The 10,422-nt window shown below is 50.8% G+C and overlaps 1 protein-coding gene across 1 annotated transcript; it reads right to left on the bottom strand.

The window, feature by feature from the left end:
• Nucleotides 1-475: 475 nt before the first annotated feature.
• On the bottom strand, nt 476-8,864 carry BBA_10038 (GTPase-activator protein for Ras-like GTPase; the record flags this gene model as incomplete). Its single annotated transcript, XM_008605135.1, has 15 exons — nt 476-504; nt 567-838; nt 893-2,732; nt 2,795-3,471; nt 3,525-3,697; nt 3,769-3,855; nt 3,910-4,281; nt 4,339-4,535; nt 4,575-4,626; nt 4,686-4,975; nt 5,026-6,748; nt 6,799-6,913; nt 6,969-7,261; nt 7,314-8,756; nt 8,811-8,864. The coding sequence occupies 15 exons, from the start codon at nt 8,862-8,864 to the stop codon at nt 476-478; spliced, it is 7,617 nt and encodes a 2,538-aa protein (XP_008603357.1).
• Nucleotides 8,865-10,422: the final 1,558 nt, after the last annotated feature.

Below are 10,422 nucleotides of genomic sequence, written 5' to 3' on the forward strand. Positions count from 1 at the left end.
TTATACCTTGCTGGCCCTGAAGACATGGTGCTCGCCTTGGTCAGAACAAGGTGAAGCTACCAAAGGTACCTTGAATGTACGGAGTAGTTAACTTGCGCTTCACACGCACTGAACAAGGCACTTTAAGTATGCCTTGCTAGACGCAGCCAGACCGTGATTTCTACTCGGGGCTCAATAGCTGTGGAGTGTGTAACTACCTGACTACTCTCATTATTTACCCCCTGACACTTTCAACCGAGCACTTATCAGCCAAAGCGGGTACCAAAAAAGATGGCCACCTTCTGGTAATAAATAGAGAGTTTGAGAGTCTGATAGAGAGAATCGGCCATAAATATTTTTCGGTACCCGCTTTGCCCTAGTGTCTACACAATCTGTCTCGAGTGGAGACCCCGGCAGGGACCCTGACCACAAGTATGTACTTGCCACCTCTCAATCTAAAGTACCTCTCCGTGTAGCGCCTCCTACCCACTAACTCCTACCCACTAACAGTGCCCGCCTCGTGACCTGTTCTCCATTTCTCAGATCACAATGAGCTGTGAATATCTCATTAGCACCTGCACACGCACAGCGGGACAAGATACTTGCCTCGATCAACTTCTCCGTCAGTTCGAAGCAATAGGCTCTGTTCTCTTCTGCCATATCCTGGAATGAGGCTTTCCACAAGCCGCTGAAGCCCATCTCGTCCAGTGCCTCCTCCAGCGACTCCATGGATCCCGTAGCGTTCGCATACTCCCTCTCCGACGTGAGCGTTCGCACAAGTGTGTGCGCCGCCTCCAGAGCCGCAGAATCCTGCCCGTGCATGAGCACATAATTGAGAATGGAAGGCATCGCGCCGCATCTAGTCAACGTCAGTACCGTGCTTAATAACACGTCGTAGACAAAGGACCCTCACAAGTAGGCAAAGACGGTCCGTCTTGACAGCGCCAGTTCATTGAGCCACAGCAATGTCCTCGCCTGTATGGTATCTTCCAGATACTGGAAACCCACCAGCTCGATCGCGGATATCAGGAGCAAGTCTCGATCCTCCATGACGTCGGCGTGGCGCCGCCGGCTGCCCTCCAGCATATCGCTGATGCCATCCGGGTTAATGCCCGCCAGCCACATATTGTCGCGGAAATTATCTTGGTCGACGCAGCGAGCGAGCATGAGCGCCAGATAGGGTGAGTCGACCATGGTGTGAACGATCTTGGCTGAAAGCTGCGAGGCCGGCGCCGTCATCTCCAGGAACGACCAAAGCACTCGTACGGCGGCGAGCCGGGTTGTGTTATCGGTCAGACCACGGACCAGACATGCACACACGGCAAAGTGAAAGTTATCCTCGTCGAAATGAATGCCATAAGCCTCATCCAGCGGCTCCACGGCCTCCTCGAGTTGGCCACGGCTGTGAAGTAGCATCGGAATCATCCTGTCACCGCGCACGCCGCCAATGTTGCCGATGTTGATCAGTAGCGCCTCCAGGAACTGCGCTGTGCAGTTGAACAGGCTGCCTGGCACGAGGCGGATAAGGGACATGGCCAGCCAGAACAGCTGCAGTCCGTATCGGGAAGCGGATGGAAGGTTGGCCATCATCCGAGACAGGCAAGTGATGATGGACGTGAGCATCTCGCTATGCCCATCTTCGCCAAACTGGCTCACGCTGTTGCGCAGCGCGACCAGGACCTGGTAGAGCAAATCGTCATCCACCTCTTCCTTGGCGAGGTATCCCATGACGGCAAAAGCGCGAGGCTGCACAGCCGGGTTGTTCTGAAACGCAGTGCTCGCGACCAGGCTCATCCAGCGCGACCTCCAGGCGTTGGCCGTGTCGATTGACGGCGCTGCCACGGTGCATATGTCGAATAGGATGGCCACAAGATTCTCCATGGCCGGGAGCGTAGACCCCTCGTCTCCAGCGACCGACACTGAGGCCACGTCCTTCCTGGTAGACGGCGGCGTGGAGAAAATGCCGCTCCGGGGTTCGGAGAGCACGTCCAAGGACGCGCGAAGCTTGGTGAACTTGGACTCGTCCAGGATAAATGATGTGCAAACAGCGTGGACCGTGTTGGTCAGTAGCCTGTGCACCTGGACTCTGATGTTGGCGCTGCCAGTGTTCACCAACATGGTGACGATGTGAAAGATCTCGGGTAGGAAGAGTTGCGACTGCACGCCGCTACTGAAGGACAGTGATGTACATATTTGCAGCATGATGCAAATCTCTGGCCAGACCGCATTGTCGGGCAAATTCTTCGTCGGCCGAAGTGAGGAGCGGTTCAGCGCCTTTCGTAGTCTTGAAAGAAACCGCGCACGCAGTGTCACCGTGCCAATGTTGGCGGCTGTAGACGCCACTATTTTGACAAGGTCCTGCTGCAAGCTAAACCCGATGGCCATCTTCATGACTTCCTCGAGAAAGATGTCGAGCAGTACTTCATCCTGGCTGAGGGAAGGCCAAACAAACTGGTCCAGCGCATAGCTCAAAGATTGGTCCAGCGCGATCAGATCGATGAACTTGCGAAAGATGGCGGCGACCTTTTCTTTGCCTTTCTCACCGTCCATCTCGCCCGTCAACACATCTCTCCGTAGACCGGAGAGCCAGGGAGCCATATACGCCAGGCTCAATGGTTTTTGCTCCTCCGTAAATGTCTCCCAGCTCGCGATGAATTCTGACAAGAAGTCACACGTGAGCTGGGGCTCTGAAGCGGCGAGCTCTCGGCTAATGTTGACAATGAAGCGCGTAGGGTCGATGGGAATTGCGAGGTCTGAGGTCATGGTCAGCCCGGTGAATTGAGGGTGCTCCTCTTCTTTGATCGTCACGTCTTACCTCGTGAGCAGACGAGCCGCGTGGCTGTCCGAAATTTGAACGTGATGCACAGGGCGCCGAGCAGGTTGTAGGAAGCCAGACGAAGCTGATGGTCGAGGCTGGACAGGTTCATAAACGCCAGGTTCAGCAGTGTACCGGGAACATCCTGCGGCCGAAGGAGCCGCTCCACAGGCTTGTGCATTCGGTTCTCGTTGCTATATTTGGCCTTGGCGCTTCTGATGGTTTGGAGGATGCTCGCCTTATGAGGGCTCGTGAAGCACATGACGATGCGTCCGCCGTCGGCACGCAGCCCAAACGAGAACCCATCGTCACTCGGGATTGCCGTCGCCACTTCGTCAATGTCACTGAGGCGAAAAATGTCGTTGATTGTCGTGCTCAGCCGCAGGCTGGAGAAGATTTCCTGGTGCTTGTTGGTCATCACCTGCACGTGGTGGCTTCCCACTTTGATCGTGACATCCACTTTGCCCTTCGATTTAGATAAGCGTGTGGCATGTTTGAAAAAGTACCGTACGTCGGAAACGATTGCGGAGTGCTCCTTTGGAACCTGAAGCGAGCTGATGAGAAAGTGGTTCTGCATTTCTTTCATGCCTCCGGGCAGCAGATACTTGACGTTATTCGGGTGAAAGGCGCTGGATTCATTTTTGGTCACAATCCTCAGCAGTCGTCGGAAGCATCGCCTAAATTGCCAGTTAGCCATGTGTAGCCGCTAGTGTCGTCATATTCTGCGTACTTGAAGGCGCTGTTCATGTTGTATATGTAGATACGAGCAAGATTCTGCCTCACCTCGTAGGGCATGAGGAGATCGAGCATCTTGAAAAAATCATCCTTAGGGTCATTTTTGCCGCTGTAGCAAGTGGCATCAATAAGGATGCTGAAAGGCTCATGCCATAGCCGGCTTGCAATCTGCCTCATGTTAGCCACTGCCCAAAGACGCCTGAATAGGTCATTATTAATGGTCGACCCGGCAAGCTCACCTTCAGGAAGCAGTGCAGCAGTGTCTCGTGGTCAATACCCTCCGTTTCGCTATAGCGCAATATGATGAGTATTGTCGACAGGCCATCCTATATAAAAGTCAACGACTGGACCCTTGAGCTTTCCCTACATGGTTGACTCACCAGTGTGATGCCGCCGTCGAAGATGGTACGCGACGTCAGAAATGATTCGGTGCTGCGGAAGGCGTTACGTAGCATGAAGTTCTGGAAACGCGAATACAGCGGCGGTCCGTTCAGAGCAATCTGCGGTCTGTTCCAAGATATCGCCAGAGGAGGAGGCCCCAGGTTCGTAATGAGGTTGCGTAAAGGCTCCAAGACAGGGGAGTGGCTGCGCGGCGAGCTGTCTTGGAGGCGGAGATACTCTCGGCGCTCCTTGGCAACCAATGTCTGGCGCAGGTGGTCCCAGTGGTCATACAGAAAACGGTGGAAGGATACGCAGGAGCCGAAGTCTGTCGTCTCTTTGGTGACAACGATATCGAGTGTGACTGGGGGTACCTGTCATGGCCTCGCGTCAGAATAGAGCAGGTACAAGAAGTGTACTAACTAGCTCACAGATATAGTGCGAAGAAAGCCGGTCACGACAGAAATATTCTTCACCAGGAACCGATTCAGAGGGTACATATACGGCTCTTTGGTGCCAAACAGAACATTGTTGGCCAGGTTCTGGATTACCTTGGCGATAAGCAATAGCCCTCGACGCAGCTCCTTGGGTGGCGGCGCGTCGACCAGACCCTCCGCTTCTGGTGCCACTATTGCAGGGCAGAAGAAACGCAGAAAGATAAACGCACCTACGGCTGTGTATTTTGCATCAGGAAACCTCGGGAGAACAGCGTCATGGATCTGTGCGCGTGAGCATACTGAACATGATTTGAATACATCGGAGCTCTTTGCCAACGTACAATGCTGCAAATCTTTCGAAAAGGGGCGGGTATGCTCGGGGCCGAGCCACAGATATCGTCCATGAAAACTTTGGCTACGATTTGGAGCTGTGTGGCGTTCTTCTTGAGCTCCTCCGCAGAGGAAACCCTTGCCGGATCCAGCTCCAGATCCAGCTCTTGCGAGGTCATCATAAGCCTGTCCAGAATCTTGCGCAACGTCTCTTGCAGATAATCGAAGCCTTTCCACTTGGCATACAATGACAACATCTTGGTGGCCACACAACTCCTCCTCAAGATTTCGGTGGCGTGCTCTGGTATGGTTAGCAAATTGAGGAAAGCCGACTGCACGCATGTGCATTACCTGTTTGGTCTATTTCTTCTTTGATGAGAGCTTCCAGGAGTTCAAACGTGCGACCTCTCTGTTCGAAAACGATCAAGAGGCAAATGGTCAGCTCGTCAATCTCTGCGCTAGGGCATATGGCACTCATGGACACGGCCAGCGATAGATCTTTCGTAAGAAGCTGCATTTTCACGCTGGTTAGCGACGTTGTAGCACACGAGCACGGTCCGCATACCCCAAGCAATTCCTCATATCTCTCGCTCACAGCGGAATCTGACAAGTTACTGAATTCTGTCCCCTGTGTGAGAATATTATACAATACTTTGATGAATACAGTTCGGACTTCGACGCTGTTGTGATAGCCATGGGAGAGTGAATGCTTCAAGCCGACATCAATGTTTGCACTGAGGAGATTCGACAGAATTGTGATTGCCATCTCGGAGCTAGAGAATGCGTCTGCTGATTCAGAAGCGACGTCTGGTCGCACTGTGCTAATAAGGTCGAGAAAACGTTTGAAGTAGCGCTGAAACAGCTCCGACTTCTTCGCGCTCATGCTGGCATCTGATTGTATCTCCTGCGTCTGTAGTGGTAACCTGAAAGTGAGGTCGCAAAGAGCCTTGAGGCATGCTCTGGTGAGGTCCTTCTGCATACGACCCAACTCTTCCAACCTAGATGTTCCTCGGTTCGGTTCCAAAGCAGGCTCAGGGTTCCGGATCCATCCAATGATGTATTCAAGAAGCTGGTTGCGTATGAGGACATCATCTCTGAGGTTCAGGTGCTCTCTCCTGCGCATAATTGCTTCTGACAACTGGCAGATCCGAATTTTGACGCGCAGCGATGTGGCTGTGTCGGTGCAATCGGCAATGAACTTGGCAAAGCTGAGAGTGAGCGAACCTAAATGTACAGACGAAGCGGCCGCATGGTCCTGGGGACTATCGAGCCGCTCTACCACGTCTTTCAAAAGGGACACAGCCTGCTCGGCAAAGACGATTTCGCTGTCCTGCGCTCGTTCTGCGTCGGGAGCAAAGGCGCCGGTGAAAAAGGCCTCTACTTCAGACTCCAGAGACTTGAAGAGCGGCTGGTACAGGCATGAGGGCACCTCATGTGCGAATATCTCTCGCATTGTCTCTCTCACTTTTACGTTTGCGCAGCCCATTAGCTGAATGCCTAAACGAAGGTACCGCGCCAAGAGAGTCTCCTCGCCGTCGCCGGTAGGATGACTGTCTATCCACCGTAACGCTTTCAAAGCGGGCTCTTCTAGAGTCAGAGCCTGCTGGGCTGTGCAAATGCCTCCGATTGAGGCGAGAAAGCCGCCCAGATCTCTCCATTGCGAGAGAGTCGTGGCTGCCGTTGCATCGGCTGATGTCACTGACACTTGTCTACCCAGGGAGATCCAGGCATCGAATGCTGCCTCCCATGCATGGACAATGCCAGAGGTCGGATACTTAATACGCCGAAGTAGACTTCTTGTTCTTTTTTGAAAGGCAACAAGGCCAGTCAATCGAAAAGCTGGTGATGCAATCTCTTGAAATGTGTCAGCGTTTCGAAGAATCGCACAGCAGGAACTGGCGGACTCGGAGTGGCTGTCCACCCATCGACACTCTTCCACGAATATGTTGAGACAAGACGCGGCGATCTCGCAGTCTTCGATACCTGGTAAGCACAAAGATACCAGAAGAGCGGTTTCTAGTTTCGTTGTGCTGGCGACTAAATCTGACGGGCTGCCATGTATTTTTGAAAGTCCCTAAACAAAGTAAGCGACAGAAGGAGGGCGGGTAAGGAACAGTGCCTTACAGGAAGCCTTCGGAGAAGAGCCAGTCGATCCTTCAAATAACTATGGATTTCTGCAAGAGCGGACTGGTCCTTCTCATCTACTAGACGCTCGCTAAGCTTGAGAAGGGTATTGGAGCTGTGCGCTTTTGTCAGCATTGTACTGGCGGTTAAAAGTATTATCAGAGTGGTACCTGCGGTACCAAACAACGCTCCGAAGTTTAAGCATGTCCGGCTCTTCTCTGCTATCAAATTCACTCAGCAGAATCGGAAGATCGGCATGCAGCCTCTCGATAACTTCGGCAGCCTGTTGGCGAATGGCAGGCTCAGCAGAGATGGCACAAAGCAGGAGGCCTTCAAAAAATACAGAATCTGAAGTAGGATCTGAGAGCTCTCCAATGATAGGTGACTGGTCTATGCTCAGAAATTTCAAGACGCTGCAGATCATGTTCGCCTTAGCTCTATCCTCGTCACGGTACTTCTCGGCCTGCATAATCAGCACGACTACCACAAACATGGGCAAGAGTTTTTTGCAGTACCTCTAGCTGTATCTTCATCAGGGGTATAGATTTCTCAAAGAGCTGTGCATACTTCCCCGGCTCAGGTAGCTGGGCGAAGTAGCAACAGGCCTGAATCATGGCGAGTTTGGAGCCGTCCGGTGCAGATGATGCTATACAATCGCCATAAAGATTGTCGATGCAGCCGTCAAGATTTAGATATGATAGACTCACAAGTGCTGCAGTCATCATGCTCTGATCCCAGACTGGCAGCGCGGCGGCGGAGGCAATGGAGGGACGAAAGATAGCATCGCGAACTTCGTCTTGTACGTCCATCGCGTAGCTGACAAGTGCCGAGTCGCTCTCGACGTCAAAGTGGCGGGCAACTCTAAGAAGAGAAACAAGACAGTATCCTGCCTGTTCGTTTCCATTCCTGAGAGCTTTTCGCAGACTATCGAGGAAAGAGACCTTCTTGATCACGCTGTGGCCTTTGGCTTCCCGCAAGTTGCTAGCCACTTCAAAAATATCAGGCATCAAAAAGAGCAAAGTCGTTTGTAGAGGATATAGATATACTCTGCGTCTGCCTGTTTCTGTAGCGGTTTGCGTCATGTCGAACAAGGTATCAGCACCACCATCCAGCCTCTTGTGAAGCCGATGGAGCATGACAAACTCGTCAGGGTATCTGTCTATCCATCGCGTTATCAGAAGAGGCATCGCCACAGCCACTGTGTTCTGATATGCCCCTCTAAAATGAAGGTAGCTAGAGCAAAGCTCTTGGATAAGAAGTCCGAGCTTCGACCCGTCAACCCAACAAAAGGACAACAGTCTCAAAACGATCAGAGCACCACGTTCATGCTGCTGGACACTTTTGAGCACATCTGCATGAGAATCCCCAGCGGTAGATCGTACAGTGTGGATGACGGTGCGGATGTAGTTAAAGGTAAATGTCCAGCTCGAGACAGTCATGAACTCCACGATTACTTTGACGTGTCGGTCGATTTCGATCAGTTGATAGTCCAGAGACTCGAGGCCATCCGTGAGTCGAATTGCTGTACCGCCTGTTGACCCTCTGCCTGGTCGTGGAATTGTGACATTCGCCACGGATGTTTGGTCCAAGAGCGTTTGTGCGGGAAGTACGTAATCATCCGGTATAGGCTCGAGAACAGATTTGAATACTTCGAAGAGGCGAGTTACAAGCTCCTCGCTCAGCCTCTCAGGAGCGAATCCGTCCTTCTTCCTGGCTGACCAGTTCGCGGAGCAGCATGTTGATACAAGACTCAAAACATAGAGCTCGGACTGTAGAACATGGCTAGGATGGGTTGCAATTTTTGCGAAAGGTTGTGAAAGGTCCTCCAGAAGATCAAGAAGTGAGTTGATCACAACTCCAGCTGTTGTCTTGCTGAGTTTGATGAGAGTTGCTTGTGTTGTTTGCACGACTTCGTCGTCATCTAGTCGCGTACCACTGGCTCCTAGACGATGAGGCAGCTTCGGCTAGTAAGCATGATGATGATGCGGTACGTCTCCCTCACGAGGTCTTACTTTTGCAGCAATTCTATCGACAAGATAGCCCACCAGTCCTGCGTCACCGCTCATTGCATTTGCATCTCGATTTGTGATGTATACGATGGATGATGGATCACGGCGTACGGACGACAGGAGATTCATTGATCATCAGTATATTGGTCAGGTTTGAAAATAGTGACCATATGCCTAAATTGGCGGGCGCAAAGGTTCATTTAAATTGTTGGCTTAGGGAAGAACGCTCACTCATGTAAAAATGCTGTGCTTATTTCTCTTTTTCTTTTTGGGGGCTTTTTTTCGAGAGTAAGGGCTGGGTAACCTAGCCACTGGGCCGAGTTTAGGCTCTGAGGGAGGATTTTTTTTTCGGTCCCCGCTGACAAGTGATCCTGCAAATATATTCTGTTGACGATGAGATAACTCGCCATCAACACCAAATATTCATGTCGGTTACCACTCCGTTCTTTGACTTGATTAATTTTGCATGTCTTTGCCAATCCTAATCGTACTTGAGTCCTGAGCTATTCCTCAAACTGCGAGCTCACGGCTTTTTTCTTCTTCTTTTCCCTTAAATTCATTTCGTGACTGACACCTTAGTTCCCATTCTTTTTTTCACTATAACCTTACTCGACTCGCCTTAGAAAATGGAAATATGCTTAATTGAAAAGTTTGACTCGAACACTAGTTCATAGCTAATTGCAATGAGCCCGTGCGTGTGAATACGCAGACAGGAGCACTTTCTCGATTTGTAACGCATGACTATCGGGCTGTTTCGTGGTTTAGGCTTATTATCATGTATGTATCCACCGTTGATGGATTTCTTAGCACACAGCAATCATAAGTTTGTGCTTAACCGAGCTCTGTAACGAATATTCATCTAGATTTCCATCACCAGGCTCCCAACAGTCCTTTTAAACTTCTTTCCGTTTGCACTTTTTCTGGCTCAAGTCTTTTCAATGGTCCTTTGTCATGTTTTGACACACGACGTCCAGCGACTGCTATTCGGGTCGCTGAGCGAGTCACTGCTTTGTTCTTGGCGGTGATCAATACAGCTTCAGCATTACGCAGCAGACCCGACAATGGTCGCGTATCATGGCGGTGCATAAGCTTCGGCTCTTCACGAGCCTCTCATATGGCGCGGAGCCGACCACGGCTATGGGATTTACGTCTTCAACGGCGACGACCTGGCTGCATTGTTGACTCCGTTGCAATTGGATAGAAGACGGTGCGGAGCGCACAACGACTTCTTTTTGCGAGGCCGGCAGAACTTCATGAACAGTGTGGAGAGCTCCAACTTAGGGAGTTGCAAACAAGTCTGGTCAGCAGATACACGTGCCACGCACCCACTACAATGCACGATTGATACCCACTTTTGCATTGTTGCTTTTTGATTTCGAAAATCGAAAATCGAATTCCGTGATTCGCACTGCATCACGCCAAAACACGGCATCTTTAAGCGCCTATATCCTAACCAGTATAGTCACCACTAAAATGATTTCTATATAAATAGATAGAGTATTAAGTAAGCTTTATATTTACTTATTTACTTTTATAATTTATAAATAATATATAAAAATTTAACTCTTTTACTATTATAAATATAAAATAAAGACTTATAATTAACATAGTTAAT

This window comes from Beauveria bassiana, assembly GCF_000280675.1.
Source record: "Beauveria bassiana ARSEF 2860 unplaced genomic scaffold BBA_S00082, whole genome shotgun sequence".
Lineage (NCBI taxonomy): Eukaryota > Fungi > Ascomycota > Sordariomycetes > Hypocreales > Cordycipitaceae > Beauveria > Beauveria bassiana.